Below are 20,683 nucleotides of genomic sequence, written 5' to 3'. Positions count from 1 at the left end.
TTGGTCAAAACAGTCCAGAGCATCCATAGAAGGCAGTAGGATGTTCTTGATATACATACAACCTGATCAGAGTAAGCTCAGTTTCCTTTACCAGTTAGAGTTTGAACATGGGGTTGATAATATGGGAGAGTCTGATTCACTCTTTCTTACTTCTTGACTTCCCTAAGTAAGATTCTTTGATATTTCAAGTTGTCACCCTTGTCTTGGGAAAGTTATATGCTCAATGATGGTAATTTTCATGTTATGGTTATCCAAATGCATTTGATGATGGTGCAATGATCAAAAAAGATGCCAGTGATGACAATTGAACGTCCCTTTGCCTTCCCAGCCTCCTTCATATATTCTCAGGCATAGGATGACAAAGGGAAGTCCACGAGTCACATGAAGAAGGGCTGTAGCCATGGTACACGGTCAGGAACTCCTCCACTTGCCTCCACCTGCCCCTCTTAGCCACCCTCTTCATTTCCTGCTCATCTTGATTCTCCGACACCTTAGCCACTGACCAGCATTCTCTCCCCCTTGAATCCTTGTTTTCTCGTTCAAAGCAATGCTTAACCAAGTCCTGAACAGAGTGAGCCCTCAATGAGGTGCTGAGTCAAACAGTGCCCTCAAGCTTTCAAAGGTAGTCCGATTTTAGGGATTCTTTTCTTAAGGGACCTAATGCTTTGCATGTGCATGGAAGGGATAGCAAATATTTGGGAGTTACAGCTGACTAGGTGTACTCAGGCATATAAGTACATGAATATAAGATTAAAAGTATAACCTATCTGAACTTGAATAAATGCTTCCTTCCTTCTAGAAGTATCTTAGGATGCTGCTATGCTGCCCTAAGTGACATCTTCAGGGTGACAGGTAAAAAAAGGAATCAGTAAGGTCTAGTGGGGATGGATGTCTTAGAAGAGATAAGTAGGAATCAGAAGAGTGATGTGGTTAGGAATTTTTAAAGGGAATTATAGCATCTATGGTTAATTTTCTTGGTTGGGGTTTAAGAGCAAATTCAAGATTTTCATTAATTATACTTACCAATTGGGTCTAATTGGCAACTACCCCAAAATGAATAAAACAAGCGGGAGTCAAGAGAGAAAAACGGCAGGCATCCTGTCAAAAAACAAAAGCTTTGAAATTTCTATAATCCAATGGTCGGATACACATTCTATTAAAGCAGATGGACCACCCAATTTGTATAAGTCTGTGTGTGTGACTGAACCCGCACTGCACACACAGAGCTGTGAGAAGTATCACACAGACTTCTCAAAACCAAACACAAGCAGATTCATAAGATCAACATCCCTTCGACTAGGGGGAGGATATTTTATTCTGTTTTAATCTAGGACAGATAGTGGAGATGAAGGGACTGTGCTACATTGTGCTACATTAGATTAAGTGCTTGTTTCAGTGTTTAGCATTGGTAAAGCCCAGAAGCATCGCTTGCTGGTCTGTTAGGTAGAATGACAATTATGATTCTTTCAGTTCTGTGTCTTCCAGGACAGAACCAACTTCATGCTTATCTTCTTTTTATAAACATTTCTGTAATTATTTTTTGTTTTATTGGTTTTTTTTTGAGACACATATCTTTTATTGTCAAATGATTAATGTATGAATTAAAAAATTAGTTGGTCACAAGATAACCTGCTTGGTCTGTTACTAAACATGATGATATTTATTGACGATTTTCATTCTGCTTTTTTTCTTGCTCTCTTATTGGCTAGCCAGGGGGCTATCTGTCTCCCCAACATCCTGTCTCTCTGTCCTTAACAGTCATCAAAGTTACTTCAGTGTTAGATTTCTCTTCTAGCTGGTTTTGCTGCCTCCCACCTGGGAAAGATATTCACAGGTAAGATCCTGTCTGGGGAGCTGCTCACTAACTAACGAAGCCAGCTTTGGTGTAGATGCTGCAAACAGTACCTGCTATCAAATCTGGTCCAAAGGGAGGGAGCAGTCTGCATCTGCCTTCTTGGTAATCTTAAGGCATCAAAATAACATTTAGTGGAACTGAAGCCCCTCATGGTAAAACTTATGCTTCCAGCTCTTCTGGACTGAACTTGACTTCTAGAGAACCCTCAGTTCGTGACAGTTGTTGGGCTGAGCAAGGGCAGCTAGCTGATGAGAAGCATTATCTATAAGCTGATAAAGGTGCCTGCTTAGAACTCTGAGCACATTGAGAAAAGCCCGGAGGAGTGTCCCTCAAAGCACAGGACATGAGCATCCCTCGAAGCACAGGACATGGGCTTGCTTCCCTTGGGTTCTCTATTGTTCATAAAATAACAGTCCAAGAGTCATGACAGTCTATTTCCCATAATGTCCATAATTAGTTCACTTCTGAGGACAATTAAGCTTGCAAGAGCATACTCTGTGGGCTACTCCCCAACTGTGTGTGTGGCAATCCGACCACTTGCTAAAGACTATAAGCAAAGCTTCTAACAGACAGCAACCATACAAGCCCCCAATATTTCTTGTATTTGTTGAAGGAATTGAGCAATAAACAAATAAATATTAAAATTAAATAACTCTGGCTTTGTTACATCTTTCCTGCAGCGTGAACCACATGCTCCTATTTCAGTTTATTCTTCCCTAGATATATAAAATTCTTATGAAGAAAAACTCAAAGGATGCCACATAAAGGAGGGGACAAATCATGGTGGTACAGTTAGAAAAGTAAGCAAAGGGGTACATTGATTGTGTCTCTGATTGTCTTTCTATTTCCTTAAGTGCCCCCAGGATACAGTAGAGAAGATGAGGACAGAGGAGGTACAGAGTAAAGGACTAAAGGTTTTGTACCAAACCAAGATTGATTTCCACTGTGCTGGTCTACATTGTTGAGGTGTGTAGGGAGGTTTTTTCCTTTTTTTTTTTTTTTTTTGGTTTTTTCCTTCTTGTTTTCTGTTTGTTTGCTTTTCTGTTTTTCTGCTTGTTTTGTCTCTCAATTTGTAGGGCATTGTACCAAACAGAGAATGATCCTCAAACTAAGACAGTGACATACTGTTGAGCAGGGAACGACAGGCTGTGTGTAGTTTGGACTTAGGTAGAAGCATTGCCAGTTCAACACCTTGTGAATCTAGGTAGAACATTTGGCTTTCTCCAAGTGGCATTTCTATATAGAGAATGAGAGCAGTTAGCTAGATGAGATCTACAGATCATCTGGATGTCTGGACAGATATAAAATCCACACTGTATTATTTATGTTCTCTTTCTATATTCTAGTTTAGTTTCTCCCTAAGACTCTCTGTTAATAAAAGAAGCAACAAAACACACATGCCTCTCCTTATGAGTTTGATGATTATATGTTTTAAAAAACTAACTTGAGTTCACATCTTCCCATTCTTGTTTGCAGTGGAAAATTTCCCTGTGCCATTCAAAGATAAAAATGAACAGAAATAAAAGAAGCATCAACTCTGTGCCCTGCACTAACTTTCTACCCATTGAGAGCTCTCACCTATGTAGCATGTAAGTGGACTGCCCCCATTATGCCTGACAAATTTTGCTTGACAGGCATCCCCATGAATATTCTACCCCCAAATGTTTTGTCTGAATTGCCACTGTACTTTATATCACAAAGGGCACAGAACACTTGCTGTTTTGTAGTGTAGCCTGGGCACACAGAGCCAGCCCTTAGAGCAGGCTGGTTCAGGCGTGGGCGCAGACACAGACTTCCTGGGCCTGACACTTAGCCTCAGTCTGACTGTGGTCATTGCTTGGCCTCTTTGCGGTTCAGTTTGCTTACTAAGGAGTAGATGAAGAATGGCTGTTCTGGGGATTAAATCAGCTATTCCTTGTAAATGATTTAGAATAGCACTCGATAAGCACAAGCTTTGTTGACTTCTTCAGATACTAAGTTTTTTAAGCACAAAGCAATGTTTTATGTACGATGCAACCTCTACAGTGCTTTCTATAGGATAGGCACTCAGGCAAATGTTTGTAAAGAAGGAGCTCCAAAGAAGCATTGCCATGGGAAAAGGAATGATGCAGTCAATGATGCAGTCGCTGTTTATTTTAAATGACAGGTTTTGCTACATCTTAAAAACCTGAAGAGTATATATATATATATATATATATATATATATATATATATATATATATATGGAGATATCTTAGAATTACAGTAAGATAAAGAGTGTATTGGAGACACTCTGCTACAGTGAGAATGTGGACAATATTCATCACGAAACCACTGTTCAATGAGCTACAACTTCACAGGGAAAAGGGAGCTGGATGTTGGGGTATCTAGACTGTGATGCAAGAGAAATGACTAGTTGTTGGTCACATAGTCTTCCTTTGGAAGGGACACAGATGTGGGGTGTTTCTAGTCTCCCCAATACAACAGGACATCTATTTATAGTTTAGAACTGGGACCATGCTTAGGCTGTATTGTAATCTGCCAACTCAGAAGAGGGACCATGACTTGTGTTCTGATTTTAGCCATTATCAAATCAAAGCATAAAATCTGGTATATTGGCCCCATAATTTTTATATAACCTCCACACGTGACTTGAAAACATTGCTCATTTGTCTCTAACCAGCCTCTTTTCCCCTAAGTTTCCTGACTGGACTCTCATGATTCTCCACTCTGAAGACTGAGCCAAGAATGCATGGAGCACGGATGAGTTGCTTTGGATGCAGTGAGACAGGCTTGTCGTCACTGCTCAGGAATGATGGGAGTCACCTCAGAGTCAGGGTAGGGGAGGAAAGAAATGAGAGCTAAAACATCCAATAGCTGGATGAATAATTTAAAATTTAATGTATAGCACACTACATGAGAACTGCAGTAGACAGTGATTTGCTGTAGTTGGGAGTTTTGCCAAACGAGGAGGTTGTGACTACTCATCCTAGGGAGGAGATGAGGAACTATATGAGATGGCTTTACTATAGGTGCATCTTACAACTCTATTTTGTACATTTTTGTTAACTGTAAAAATCAACACTTGTCAAGTTAGTTTTATGTTTACTTGGCATAAGCTAGAGTCATCTGAAAGGAAAGAACCTCAATTGAGAAAATGCCTCCAGAAGATCCAGCTTGAGACATTTATTTTCGTAATAAGTGATTGATGGAGAAGGGCCCAGCCCAGTGTGGGTGGTGCCATCCCTGGGATGGTGGTCCTGGTTTCTATAAGAAAATAGGGTGAGCAAACCATGAGGAGCAAGTCAGTAAGCAGCACCCCTCCATGGCCTCTGCATCAGCTTCTGCCTCCGAGTCCCTATCTTGTTTGGTTCCTGTCCTTACTTCCTTCAAGTGATATGGAAACCTAAGTCAAATAAACTGTTTTCTCTGCAAGTTGCTTTATTCATGATTTTTTATCACAGTAATAAAAACCCTGAGTTAGACAAAACACTAAGAAATCTTAAAAGCATAAAGTGTAGGTGTCTCTTCCTGTCTTTCTCCCCATCTGACTCACTGTCAGTAATATTTATCCACTAGAACCCTTAGGGGTATTGTATAAGCATATGAGTATAAAATGTCAGAATTGATTATAGTAAGCAAATCAATTCCATTATAGAATAGACTTTTGACTTAAAAGATACCTTTAGATAACTTTCTATATGACCCCAAATGGAACTATTTTATTATCTACAATAATGTTTCTCTACAATTTTTAAATTATCATATATAGTGGTTAGGTCATTTCTGTTTTGTTACTATGAGCAATATTATAGTAAATATATACAGAGTAAATTACAGTAGTGAAAATATAAACACTTAAAAGGGATTCCTAAGTATCTGCTAAAGAAGGTTTCCACATTATTTAACATTGCACACATAACAAAGATGTTACTAGTTCATATTTATGTGGCACTTATTGACATTAGATTATTTTGATCTTTGAGTTTTGCCAATTTGATCGATGAAACTTGCATTGTTGAATGATGTAAAATCTTTATTTTCTCCCCATGATCTTCCTACGTATGTGCTTTGCTCGGTTTCCAATAGGATTTTGCACATTTTTCTTTTTGATTTATCAATACTTTGCATATTATGGAAATTAGATGTTTGTCGTAGTTGTGAATATATTATTCATTTGGCTGTCTTTTTTTTTTAAAGTTGTATTAGTCCAACAAACTTTATTCTTATCTATAATTGATATCAATGACTCCTAGGAGCTAATTGATACATATTCTTTTTTTTCTTTTTTTTTTATTATCTTGAGTATTTCTTATATACATTTCAAGTGTTATTCCCTTTCCCGGTTTCCGGACAGACATCACCCTCCCCCCTCCCCTTCCTTGTGGGTGTTCCCCTCCCAAACCTCCCCCCATTGCCACCCTCCCCGCATAGTCTAGTTCACTGGGGGTTCAGTCTTAGCAGGACCCAGGGCTTCCCCTTCCACTGGTGCTCTTACTAGGATATTCATTGCTACCTATGGGGACAGAGTCCAGGGTCAGTCCATGTATAGTCTTTACGTAGTGGCTTAGTCCCTGGAAGCTCTGGTTGCTTGACATTGTTGTACTTTTGGGGTCTCGAGCACCTTCAAGCTCTTCCAGTTCTTTCTCTGATTCCTTCAACGGGGGACCTATTCTCAGTTCAGTGGTTTCATTTGGCTGTCTTTTGAAATTATTTATGATCTCTTCTTTTTTTTTTCTTTTTTCTTTTTTTCAGAGCTGGGGACCGAACCCAGGGCCTTGTGCTTGCTAGGCAAGCGCTTTACCACTGAGCTAAATCCCCAACCCCCTTTATGGTCTCTTCTGATGGTATTTATAAACATTTGTTTTCTGTAGGAACCTGTCTTGTGTGAATCAGAAAGTCACAATAGTTATGATTTTGGTATTGGTAAAGCATTCCTAATCTGAAAATCAGATAGTCCCAAATTGCCAAAATCTATAAGACAGGCTCTCAAGCATTTTAGATACTAAATACTCAAGTTATTTTATAAAATGATGAGAAAGGACACACAGCCAGGAATGGGACAAAAAAAAAACTGTTGTGAACATTGGAGTGTAAGAGAGAAAGGAAAGGTTTATTTTCATAGTTGTTGCTGTAGCTTCTTAAGTGTTTAAGGTGATAAACACACCTTGAATTTGTTCACCCACTGAGCTAGAACAGAAGCTGCATCAACACACAGATCTAACACTTAGGTTGGACTGAATAATGAAGTTAAAAATCAAAGGAAAATCTAGGGTTGAGTTGATGGAGGCGAGTGTATTGATCTCTAAACAAGGAAATGCAGTGAACTAGCTTTGAAGATTAATCATGGTCATAGATATTTTATAACTGTCATTCTCAGACATACTCATTCATAAGTTAATTAGTCCTCTGATGGCTTCATCAGTGTCCCATACCCCAATGGTTTCATCCTGAATAATCACTAATTATCTCTTCAGATTTATTCAAGTGAAGGAAAGCAAGATTGGATAACTGACATGAGGAGTCAGGCCACCTTTTCTTCAGTATCTTCAAAGATTCCCTCCACTGAGTCAGAGAATGGGCTTCTCTCCTTCCCTAAGATAATTTCCTTCTAACAAGAGAGCCAAAGCCTTTCTGTTTGTCTATTGCCTCTTGCCAGGACTAAGACCATGTGTAGGTCACATGAGGATGGCTTTCTGAGATTCATCTTTGAGTTGTTCCCATCAGGAGTATGACGTTACTTAAGGAAGCACAGCTTCTGCCCTCCTACTTTTGCTTTCTTGTGATTTAAAATGCTACCTAATGATGTGTAACAGCATGCTTATGCATTGCACAGTGTAGATGATTATTTTGAAACTAAGAGGATAGTCTGTTGGATCAGTTAGCATGAGAGGTCAATGAAATCAGGGTTGAGGTGTAGTCCAGTTGTTCTAGGACAGCTTAGTTTTCAGTATGATTTGTATCACATGATACTTAAAAGCTCAACGGTAAGACCAGAAAGAGCAAGCCTGACTCCTATGTTATATGTGGTATTCAGGGTCATTTCCCCAGTGAGCATCTTAGGTAAGCCAGACACATGTAATTTATGGGAGCCTGACAGGCTCTCTCCATAGGCCAATCAGGTTATCCTCCGTAGTCACTTGGAATGTTAGATTTACAAGATGCAGTAAAACTTCCATCTGTCTTCCAATACTTTTCCTGCATTTCCTAGTGTTAGCATTTTTAGCTTACTGCCTATCTCCCGGATTAGGACTGGATACTATAATTAGTGGCTGGCACAACATAAATATAAAATATAAACCAAGTGGTGTGTGCCTCTAAGGTTTGTGGTTGGGTGGGCTGTGGGAAGGCTTGTTTACAATCCTGAGTTGTTCTTTGTTTCTGATTTACCCTGGACAAAAATATAATATGATGAGAACTACATAAGCAGAACAAACCAAAGAAGGGCTTTGAGTCCTGACACCATAGTGCTCTCATTATATCTGGATTTGTATTAGGAATGACATATAAGTAGGAAGTCATCTCTGATCCCTTGAATGCCTCTTTGCTTTGGGTCACCGTTACAGCAGAAGGGCCTGGGTCCTAAGACTAATGGTTGTAAGGTATAACAAGATGTATCAGAAGAAAGTGACCTGTGAGGCATGGGATACAGGCCATTTTTATTTCAATTATCATTGGCAAAACAAACAAACAAACAAACACACACATTTTTTTGCCAGAAAAATAGCTAAAAATTTTAAATTTGCAACATTCTGGCTAGTTTTAGGTTGACACAAATTAGGGTCACCTGGAAAGAGGGCCTTTTCTATGGGCACTTTCTTAATTGGTAGTTGATTCAGGAGGGTACCACCCATACCATCACTAGTCAGGGACAATAAGAAATGTTGTTGAGTAAATCAGAGGGAGAAAACCAGTAAGCAGCATTCTGCTGTGGTTTCTGCCTTGAGTTCCTACCTTGCTTTTTCTCAAGGGTGAACTGTAAACTGTGAAATGAAAGAAACTCTTTCTTCCCCAAGTTGGTTTTAGTAAGTATTTCACCACAGTAACAGAAATCAAAGAATGCATAAGGCATTGTTACTGTGGTGCTATTTCTGGAACAAAGTGTGTTTGAGTAGAGTTTTCTTTTCTCCTTCATGTCAGACATGGCTTTTGTCCTGTCATCTTCCTTAGTACCTTTTTACTTTCTTTTGGTCTCCTTTTAATTTAGGCTTTACTAGCATTTCTTCTCATTTATATATTACATGTATATATGACAAACTAGGACCCAAGTATGAGAGAGAACACACAGATACAATGCTTTTCAGACTCATCTATTTTCTGCAGATGCCATTTTTATTTGCAGGTTGATAATGTTTCACTGTCTATATGTATCATATACTCATTGTCCATTCATTTGTTGACAGACATCTAGGCCATTTCTGATCTTGCTTTCAGGAATACAGCAACAATAAACCTGAGTGTACAAGTCTCTCAGTGATTGGGTATGGATTCCCTGAGGCATATGGCCAGGAATAGAATCAACCATATGCATTCACTACTGAATTTTATAAAACTTTTTAGGAAGATATAACACCAACACTTCTCGATCATTCCACAGATGGGATGGGAAAGAACACTACCAAATTTCTTTTATGAAGCTACCCTTATTTTGATATGAAAACCAGATAAAGACAAAGAAAGAAAACTACAGACCAATCTTCCTGTTGGACATAGATGCAGAAATTCCCAACCAAGATCAAGAGCGCTTTTAAGGAGATCATATATCACAACCAAGGGGACCTGTTCCCATAGATTCAAGGATGGCTCAACGCAAATCAGTAAATGTAATGGACCATATAAATAAACTTAAGGACAGAAACCACACAATCATCTTGTCAGATGCAGAAAGGCATTGGGCAAAGTTTAGTAAGCCTTCCATATAAAAATCCTGGAGAGAGTAAGTATAGTTTTAACATAACTTAAAAAGTAAAGGCTATAGCCAACAAACACGTGGACAACACTACACTGAATAGGAAAAAGGTGGTGAGAACATTTCTTCCACAATCGGTGATGAAACAAGGCTATCTACTCTAATTTTGCTTGTTCAATATAGTACTTCAGGTCTTAGCTAGAGAAATAAGACAAGGGAAAGATGTTAAAGTAACAATGCTAGGGATGGAAAGAGTCAAACTATTCCTATTTGTAGACAACAAAGCTTGTACTGAAATGAGCCTATATACTATACCAGAAAACTCTTAGATCTAACAGACACAGTAAAGGTGCAAGATACAAAAACAAAACAAAAACTTCGGTAGCTTTCATAGATCACAACAATTAGCTCAAAGTCTATCTCCTTCTTTATAAAGAGTACCTAGAACTAATCCTATCCAAGGCAGTGAAAGGCCCCTACAGTGAAGACTTTAAGACGTGGAAAAAGAAAACTAAAGAAGATACAGTGATGGGAAGACCTTCTGCGTTTCTGTAATCGCTGGATTAACACAATGAAAATAATGCTATATTACAAAAAGTAATCTACAGATTCTGTGCAGTTCCCAGCAAAATTCTAATGTCATTCTTCATGGAATTTGAAAAAATCCCAGACATTGGGAGTTTTCACATTTCTTATGGTAATATAACTGGACTGGTTTCTAATTGTCCTTCGTGTCCAAATGGTGACTATTGCTCAGCCCTGACACACATCGATGTCAGTAAGGCTGATAAGAGTCCTGATAAAGCCAAAGGTTCTTGATTGATGTCAACCTTTCAGGGAGAATTGGTTCCATGGTTTAATAATAGAAAATATGAATATATATGTATATATATGAATGATCTACTACTACAGTCTAGGGATATGAAATATATATGCTACTAGGCTAGATATGCAATGTAAATTTTTTAGAAAAATTGCCTCACAGTGCTTGTTTCATGAATTACTCATTCCCTCAAGATTTACATTCCTTCCCTGCCTCTACCTTTTAGAATAATTCTCAGTAATTTATAGATAAGAAATTAGCATTTTGTTGGTATTCACATCCGATGTCTATTCTCGTAGAGCCCTGATGTATTAGAGTATTTCCTGGGCAATGTCATCCAAGGAGTAAGCTTGACAGGTCTCAGGGGTAAAGCAATTGCCTGTCGGGGCTTTGTTTGATTCCCATGTTAGCTGACAACTGCAGACTGTGGGATTTCTCTGGACACTAAAATCTGTGACAGGAAAGCTTCCAGCCTGAAGCACTAGAATCACCGAGCCCGAAACATCCAAAGCAGTGGTCTAAGAGTGGGTGCTGCTGAATTGGTAATTCTGATTTCATTTATATCATGGGCTGGCTCTGCCTGTTAGGCTGGTCGGTGAGTCTCTTCAAATAAAAAGCAGATTTTCTACAGCTATGATGGCACAAAGGTCAACTCAGGTTCATTCCCTGACTCCAAAAGCAGGAAGGGCTCTAATACAGCAAATGCCGTTGGGCATCTCCAGGATAGAACAGGCTTCATGTGCAGTGCTGATGAAGTGAGTTGTTACAGAGAATTTCTCACAAACAGTGATGCCAGGATGTATCAGAACTGGCATCCTTCCCATGTTATGGATTTAAGGGCACCAAAGTCTTTAAAGAGTGTTAAATATTTTTAATCTCACCACTCTTCCTCAGTGATGTTTCTTCTACATGTATTCAAGTAGCAAACACATCCTAAGAGGTGTCACTGGTTGGGAGCCAGGAGTTGTCGTATCACAGGATGTCAGTATTCTCGTCCCTCTCCCATGTCATTAATTAAGTACCAGAGATTGGGATAACGCCAGATTCGTCCTCTCATTTTAAATGTCTATTAAGAGAGGTTGCACCTCCACCATAATTGAGAATTATATAAAATCCATCTTTCGGAGTGATTACCAAATACGATAGTCAAGGAATAAGGATGTAAATGATACAGTCACAAGTAGTTACTTCTAATTATAGGAGCCTTGTCATCATAAATTCCTTTAAATTGGTGTGTCCCTCACAGACACATACCAACTTTATATTCAGCTTGATTTTAACTCACTGGCCTTTACAAAGCTTTGACTTCCTTGTGACCAGTGTGTGTTCAGAAGACTCATCTCAATGGGAAGGGAAAATACTTTCCACAAAAAGCTGGACTGGTTTAAAGATGCTGGTCTGACCTACTGAGACACACCTCTCTTATCACTGTCTTCTTCACGGTTTGTGTGAAGAAGTACAAAGTCATAAATGTGTAGGGGTGTTGCAACAAGAACTTTATGACACCCCCACAGAGGCTTCTAAATGCCAATATCATTTGATCATTTTTAGGAGTTCTACAATCATTTCTGTTCCATGTTTACTTAAAAAATAAATGTCAAACTCATTTGAATCTGCTCCTTCAGAGAAAAGTGCTCTGGGTAACCTCGTAAGGCAAGAGCATGGTTAAATGTCAGATGTTATTCTGGGGCCAGCAGCATCAAATTATCTTTGTAGCAAACTTCAAAAGTGGCAGCAGTGTTGATGGTGGAAACCTCAGTGCACTCAGTGACACCACCATTAACTCAACCTCAAGGCACATGAATCCACAGCGGGCTGCTGTGAGAGGATTTCTTAGATTGGATTTAACCTGGTAGAGAGGTCTCATTTAAGCAGAGAGGAAAAGCCAGGGAATTCTAGTTTCATAAAGATGTCCTAGACAGATGTGCTTAATATAATGATGTGCCCAAGCCAAATAAAACATTTTCATTGGGTGAAATGTAACATCTAAAGTGGGAAGCCACCAGCACTTCACTCAAATGGATCCCAAAGACAATTGGTCTTTTTCTAATCTAAGGGTTTAGGGTGTTCTGGGTCATTTTGCATCAGCCAAAGTTCTTGCCCTGACACAGGCAGAATACACACCAAGCCTAAATGACAGTCGTGATAACTCATACACAGGACTGTAGCTTCAGCCTCTAATGGCGGCTCTCATCCTTTCTGAACTGTTGACTCAGGCCCTAGTGACAATTGGGCTTTCAACTATTCAGGAAAAATTAAAGGTTTCTGGTTATTACTTTAGGGACTAAGAAACTCTATCAATTACCACTTAATACTTGGTGTTAATAGGTACTCCGTACATGCCAGTATATAATGTTTAGCCCTCTTTCTCCCTCTGGACCCTCTCTATAACTTAAGGGAGATGTAGACACTTAATTAGCAGAGTCAGGTTGAAAAGTGGTAAAGATATTCTAATGAGCACCCTAGCTTTGTCTGACAGGCTGCAGGGCAGAGGATCAGTGTTACGATTAGAACTAAGGCAGAGAGGCTATAGAAACATGGTCCATGATTTCTACTGAGGGGGCCGGAAGTGGGCCAAAGGTCTGAACTGCCTCATGTCACAATTCTACTGTTCATTCATGTTAGTTATAATGGTTTGTACTATCATCCTGTGTTCACAGATTCACAAACATTACAAAACAACAACAACAAAATAAACCAAACAAACAAACAAAAAAACAACCCGGCAACTTGCCTAACGTTCTAGGACTATGATAATCTGCCTGTCCACATTTAGCGGCCACTGCACTTTCATAGCATTTGCAATAGGCAGAGACTTCCTCTCTCTCTCAGAGTAACATTCCTTCCTTCAAACTCTTTAAAAGAAAGTTAGAACTTCTGGGAATTCAACTCTTGTTACTGAAAATTGCAGGGACAATTTTGTTTTAAATGTATTTTTTGGTAAGCTAAAGGTAGAATTTGGCATTGGAAAAGATGATTGTCCCAACTTTTAAGATAGTTTTTTAACAGCAAGATAATATATTTAAGACACTCTTTATTCTCTGAAAAAGTTTCTGAATATATCCATGTATTTTGAGCACGCCCATGGCTATAGTTTGACCAAACAGTTCAAGTGACAGACAAGGAAGTAGTGTAATTTTCTTAAGAGTGTTTGTCTTTGTGGAATACATTGCTGTCAGCCAGCACAGGTATTCTGTGTAGTGATTGAAGCAAAGTAATACATGTTTCCATGTCTTCCAATATTAGTCATTTTTCTGTGGTAGGGCTTGCAAATGCCTCTTCCAGTCATTTAAAGACACAAGGTAAGAAGTATTACCTAAGAGTTGCCCCAGGGTGTTACAGCAGACTAGAATGAAGTCTCCCATTCCCTGTTTTGGTGGTCTCGAATCTACTGTTAATATTTATTTTTTTCTAAGAAAGAAGAAGTGTGAATTCTTAAGGGTTTATAGATCACTATTCTTAGGTTACCTCCCCCAGTTCTCTCCCATGAGTGGCCGATATAAGATGCATATACTTTGGTGCTGAGGTATTTCTGGGTGGAATTGTGTGCTGTCTGGACGTCCTTCATCATTATGCAGAGGGTTCAACGGGTGGGGGGTGTGCAGAGGAAACAGGAGTGGCCATGACTTGGTAAATGCAGACAATATGTAATATGTATTATGACTGTCAGAACAATGCCCACGCTATCAAAACACACACTAATTTGTACATGTTTGGACCTTTTCCCTGAAGCGTATCACGAAGACGCATAGCTACTCCTTTCTTAGACACAACACTTCAGTCTTTTATATCCTGCATCTGACCAGGCTTTACCAACTTTCCAGTCTTCCCACTCAAACATCAGTGTGTCTGCCCTACTGCCTTACTGGGAGGTCCTCCTAAATGTATCTCTGGCTTTTACTCTTATCCATTCTTCCAGTATAACCTTTACATAGAGCTAGAGTAATGTTTTAAAGCACAGTAGTGATTATCTTTAACTTCTTAGATCCAAATTTCTTATAATTAAATCTGATTCTTTGCTAAGCTTTTCGTGTCTTCATCAAACACTTCAAGAGTCTGTCCCTGCATGTTACCCATAATGCTCCACCCACAGTCACCCCTCTCTTTAGTCAGTCCCTGGCTTCAATGTTATTCCTCCTACAGGCCACACCTAGCTACCTAATCTAAATGACTCTCTAGAAATATACATGTGTGTGCCCACAGATACCTTCCTTAGCTTTATTTCTCCTAATAGCACTCATTACTATCAGATGTTACAACTTCACTTGTCTTTCTATTATTATCTTTGTTCTTGTCTGAAGCTCAGTGAATTATTTCTGCTTTCCCAGATCTTAACAATAGCAGGTATATGCTAAGACTTCACTAGATATTTATTTACTAAAAGAATAATTGGCATTGTCCCTAGTAGGTTAAATTTGTGGTTTGAAAAATTGCAAATAGTTGAGTATTCTAAAGCAGGCAATTTCTCATGTCTAAAAGAGCTCTCTTTTATAAACAGAGCCCTTGATAATCCCTGACAGTGCCTTTCTACTGACTGGTAGAGAGGGATGTGAATGGGATAATGGATGTCAGAGTGCACATTAATGTAAACATACTCAGTGCTTATGTTACTAATAACTGGCATGCTGACAAAAAGAGGCTTACAGGTCTCCTGAGCAGGATACACGCTATGTTTAACAGATGCATTCTCCACGAAGCAGTGCCATTCGTGTAGGTAAACAGGCTTGTGAATAGGTTACTGCTGTTAAACTCGTCTCCCCGATTGATGGGGCCTGGTATTTCAGTGAGGAGAGTGCTGTGTGTGTCCTTATATCCCTAGAACCATCATGGGTGTAAGAGGTGGTAGCAGGATTGCTATGGTAGAATGCCTAATTTCCAGGCAATTGGGTTTTTTGTAATTTCCATTTTAAAGCAGGAAATGGAAACATACGTAGAATTTTTAGAACAGACTCAGATTAAAACTTAAGCGTTTAAAGGATCATTAATTGCTAATTATGGTATGAAGTAAAAAGGTGCACTCAGGTAAGAAAGTAGAAATGTTTCCAGCAGGGAGTGGGGTTGCCTTAAATGTTGATATTCTTAGGTTGATTCATGCTATGACTTTGTGCCTTTTCCCAGTCTTTCTCTGGAGTTCTGTGGTTGCTATGGGCAATTTTCCTTGCTGCAAGGTGAATGGAAACTTCTCATGGAGAGTGGTCACTCTTCCCACCCAACAAACTTGTATTTCCTTGCCCCTTTGAGTCTGAACACAGTAAGAAGAGAAGTCTACCTTATAAATCAGGAATCACTCAGTCATCTAGTAACTTCTCATTTCAGGGTCATATAGATCCAGCAGATCCAGAGACAGTGTCAGGCAAACTCCAATGAGTAGAAGGCCAGAATGGTAGGCCCTAATTCATGACACTTACAGACACCTCTCTTCTTAGCTTCCTTGACTTTTGGGGTCTACTGGGCTTCTGTTATCCACTTCTTGGGCCTGCTCATACAACAGAATGGGGGCCTGTAGGTTTCTATGATGCCTCAAAATCCATTAACAAAATAAGCCCATTAGTACTTGGGTCAATGCTCCATCTCTATACATACAACCCTTGCTTGGGTTCCCACCCCAACTGCTTCTTTGATAGTAAAACAATGGTCCAGTGTCTCCACAAACAAGGTGTGATGGGTTCCTGATGAGCTGTCCACTTGTTGGGTCTCCTCTAGTGTCTCTAACCATCTGCCATGGTTGCCCTTCATTCTCCAGGTGTTTGGCCTATGATGTCACTGGCATAAAGTGTTGTTCAGGGGTCTTCCTGCCTGCCCCTTGCTCCTTCCTTCCCTCCTTCCCTGAAAGGCCAATTGTAATACTCAGCACTTTAAAAAACCTTTGGAGAAAGGCATTCTTTGAGGCACATGAATTACATAACAAAGAGTGTTCCCTCTGGAATGAACCAAAGGCACCCTCTGTCTGGGCATCTCTCAAACGAGGCTCAACTAATAGTTTTGGCTGGGCTAACTTGCATATCCTCAGATGGGTACCAAACACATGCAACCCCACATCTTGTCCTGTTTTCTAAATTACTGAATAGCCATCCAACTGCACATCTACATCCAGCTCTGCTTTATAAATTACTAAATAGCCATCCAGCCACACATCTAGTGCTGCTTTATAAATGGCTCAGGAGCCACTAGGGCCTGCACAGTGATGGGCTTTGCTGGTCTGGAGAGTGTTTCTAATTGTTCTGTACTAAGTTTCACTTTGAATTATGTCTTGTGTCCTTGCTCTCCTGTCTTCCAGTTTCTAGCTAATTTCTCATGAACTCTCATATTTAACCCAATAGCAGAAGGAAAAAAACCAAAAGTAATGCTATATTCTAAAATAACTTAAAATAGTACTAATTATATAACTTCTCCCCATCCATTCTCTCAAATACTGAGATGAAGGAAAGTGCTAGCATTTTCAGCAAAGCTTACCACCTGGCTGATGACAATGCTTTTGTCTCTGCCAGCCTCTGATCAGTTAGGTTTCTCTTTCTCTCTGTCTCTCTGTCTCTGTCTCTGTCTCTCTGTCTCTGCTGTGTGTGTGTGTGTGTGTGTGTGTGTGTGTGTGTGTGTGTGTGTGTATGTATGTTTACTGCAGCCCTTCTCCCAGTGTTCCTCTTGGGCCACAGCTGCAAAGATTCAAGAATAGAGTTTCCTCATATAGTTTTTATTTCAGACTTGAGCCGAAATCATTATTTCCAATTTCACCCAGAATGGGATGAATGTATAAAGCTGGTCTAAGTAAGCAGCCAGAGAGACACCTAGAGAGGAGGGTTAAGAAGGGGAAGTTGAGACCAGAAGGGCCTGGCATCGCAGCTCTGGCAAAAAGTCAGCTATAGCAGGAAGATTTATCAAGCACGAAGGCAGAGAAGAGAGATGGGATTTTAAAGAGTAGCCAAAGAGAATCTAGCTTTTCTTGGAATTACAGGCTTTGGAAATTTAATGTTATATGGAAACTTCCATTATATATATGTACATACACACAAACATCTATGTGTATTATGCATATAAGTAATAAATTTTCTCGTCCTTCAAGAGTGAGCAACATACATTTACTCATCAACATCTATGTTGATGTTTGTGTGTATGTACGTATGTGTGTATGTATGTATGTATGTATGTATGTATGTATGTATGTGAAGGTATTTACAATCTAAACTGCAAACCACTGAAGCCTCACATATCACTTTGTGGAAAGGGAAGCATTTTTTTTCTGAGAGGACCCTTAGTAGATGATCAGGGGAGCATCCTTTCTTTTTCCAGCCAAATGTTTATATGACAACTTTAGTACAGAGCTCACGAGTCCTTCAGAGAAATTTTATAGCCATTAGAGATGTAGTGTGCAGCATGCATACATACTCATAGGGAAGTGCACACATGACAAATTCATAATACATAAAAGTAAAACAGTGTTAGAGTCGGAGCAAGATGCCTGCCCAGTACGCTTTAGTTTAAAAACATTCAACTCCTTTGAGACTCCTCTGCGCTAAGATCAAAGCCTGATTTGCTTTGCCTTTTTTAGTGACACACACACACACACACACACACACACACACACACACACACACACACACACACAGACACAGAGGCTTTCTAAATAGCAGCCTTTCTCTGGGGTGCCTTTCTTCTCTTGAGTACTGTGGAAGGAAGTAGGAAAGTTTCAGAAACCCCAGCTGGGGATGAACTCTCTATGCGCGAAGAAATGAGCTTGAACCCGTTAATTGTGTTAGTATTCTCAGGTTTCCTCTTGTGTTCCCCTGGATAACTCCCTGCTCCCTGGGCCAGGAGGAAGATGGCGGTGCCTACGGCTTGATTTTTCCTATCCTTGCTGCATAGGATACGTAAACACTTGGCATTATTTTCTAGGCGGTGCAGTGGTCAGCGTGGCTTACTTACTTGTGTTTATCTTCTGGAGTGAAATGTGCTTTTCCAGTTGTCTGCGGAGTTTCACCTCGGCCCCGTATTTTCCCGTGGTCCCATTGTCAGCCAGGATGAAGTGGGAGTGCATGCTGTTGAGAACCGTGAGCTTGCTCATAGGGTTTGACATGGTCTGGTATGGTCGGACTACCTACGGGCAGCAAAAGGAAGGCAGAGTCAGAAAGGAGGAAACAGGATGTGAGGCAGAGGATGAGAGACATTGTAAGAAGGCGTGGTGGTTCCCTGATAGGAAGACTATGCTTAAAGAACCATCTCTTACCAAGTCTGAGCTCACGTCTTCACTGTATTAAAGACCCATGTGCTGATGACTAAGTCAAATTCTTATTTTGTTACTGAGCCAAACATAATTTTTTAAGTTTAATTTGGATATTTTCCCCCTTCTTCTGTCATGTCTGTGGTTTAATAGGTACTGTAGAAGTCATTCTGGAGATCAGTTTCAGGAGTTGGGGGAGGAGCACGTTCTCTTCTCTATTCACTTTACATCGCAGTATCAGCCCCCCTTCTCCTCCCAGTCCCTACCTCACATGCCTCTCTCCCTAAGCCCCCTTCCTTTCTCCAAGAAGGGGGAGGCCCTCACCCCATGGGTATCACCCCGCCCTGGCTCATCAAATCACTGCAGGATTAGGTGTATTCTCTCCCACTAAGGCCAGACAAGGCAGCTCAGTTAGGGAAATTTGTTGTACCTCACTTAGGAACCGGAAGTTCTGTTATTGAGAACCAACACTGTATTCGATAGACTTCTTAAGTACAAAACAGCTTGAATATAAAGTAACAGTCTCATGTGATGGGAATACACCACGCCTAAAAGTTTGTCTCTATTGTGTTCTCCCACTCCCATTTTGATTTTTTTTAATTTCAATAATGAATTGCACTCTGTAAAATAGAGCAATTTAATACAGTCTTTGACATTTTTTTTTGCTAACAAAACCATATCCATCATGAGCTGGCTGCTTTTCACATAGCATCTGTATTCCATGCTATAATCCTACCTTACACGTTATGTTTATTTTTGAGCTAGGAAAGTAAAGAGTTAGGAAAGTTCTCTAAAAATTTAGACGAATAATCAGAACTTGGATCCAAACCTGATTCAAAACTCTGAGACTATTATTTTTCCCCCTGCTTAGACAAAATCAGACATGCAGGATATTGGCAAACTATGGCTAAAATATCTAGGTTGGAGCTTCCGCTGGAGAGGAGGAAGAGAAGGCCTTTCAGAAGGCTCACTATTGCACAGTCTCAGATTGGTTTCTCCTGCACGAAAATCACTGAAATTGGCAGGACGGAAATAGATGCTACTGGGATCTTACTTTTGTGCCTCTGTGTAGTGCATCCATTAATTACACAGATGAGACGCATTCGCCTCTTCCAGCATGTAATAACTCACCATACAATAGGGGAGTAAGATCAAGTCGTACATTAAGCACATTGCAGAGTGATTTAGTGAGGGCAGTTTTCAATTGTGAAGAGCTCATGTAAGTCATTTTTTAGACCTTGATGCTGATTCAAAACCCACAGTCTAATGTGCCAGGAAGATCAAATGTCCTCGGTGAACTGAATGAATAGGCAAACCTGACATAGGCAATGCTTGTGTTCAAACCTGGAAAGGCAGCGGATCCTTTCTTTTCAGAATTGTTCAGGAAATGGTCTGATTTAAATTTCAAATATGTATATGATTCCTAGCTTCTGAAATGGTTTTCAGTCCTGTTATATGTATTCCGGTTTTTAAATATAGCTTCAACATGACGCCAAGGCTGAGTTCCATTTTAATTGCTCCTTGTTGATTTTGAAATCTGATAGGCTTGATTATTGCCTCTAATAACCCTGGGGGCAGTGGTCAATTGCTGCCTTGTCCCGAAGAGTGACTGGGATGCTTCCAAAATGGAGAGGCCTGTATTGTCTGTTCTGCACTCCCTAGCGCTGGAAGAATGGGTGGCTTGTGGTTGAAATTCCCATTTGTTGCCACTCATAGTTGATCATAAAACATTCATCCTACAGGGGAGTGCTCGCTAATAAATATTAATGCTTTGCTGAGAGGCTGAGCAGAAAGACTTTCTCCTCTTCTGAAAGTGCCTCCGCATTGCGCACTAGGCAAAGGAAAACGCTCCAGTTACTGTGCTGATTTTCAGTGGCAGGTCCTGAGGACTCAGTGCCGTGGGGG

At 40.0% G+C, this 20,683-nt stretch overlaps 1 protein-coding gene and 1 non-coding gene across 3 annotated transcripts in view; both read right to left on the bottom strand.

The window, feature by feature from the left end:
• The window catches only part of Trpm3 (transient receptor potential cation channel, subfamily M, member 3), an 884,432-nt gene that overhangs the window by 240,312 nt on the left and 623,437 nt on the right, over positions 1 to 20,683 (bottom strand). For both annotated transcript variants that reach the window (NM_001191562.1, NM_001354180.1), the window contains exon 6: positions 18,484 to 18,655. In NM_001191562.1, coding sequence (NP_001178491.1) covers positions 18,484 to 18,655 — 172 coding nt within the window. The remainder of the gene's footprint in view (positions 1 to 18,483; positions 18,656 to 20,683) is intronic.
• Positions 291 to 400, bottom strand: Mir204 (microRNA 204). Its single transcript, NR_031919.1, has one exon. It is a non-coding gene; the product is annotated as a microRNA 204 (primary transcript).

The sequence above is a fragment of the Rattus norvegicus genome, chromosome 1, assembly GCF_036323735.1.
Source record: "Rattus norvegicus strain BN/NHsdMcwi chromosome 1, GRCr8, whole genome shotgun sequence".
NCBI lineage: Eukaryota > Metazoa > Chordata > Mammalia > Rodentia > Muridae > Rattus > Rattus norvegicus.
The sequence above is the reverse complement of the archived record's forward strand: the minus strand, read 5'-3'. Positions and strand labels throughout refer to the sequence as shown.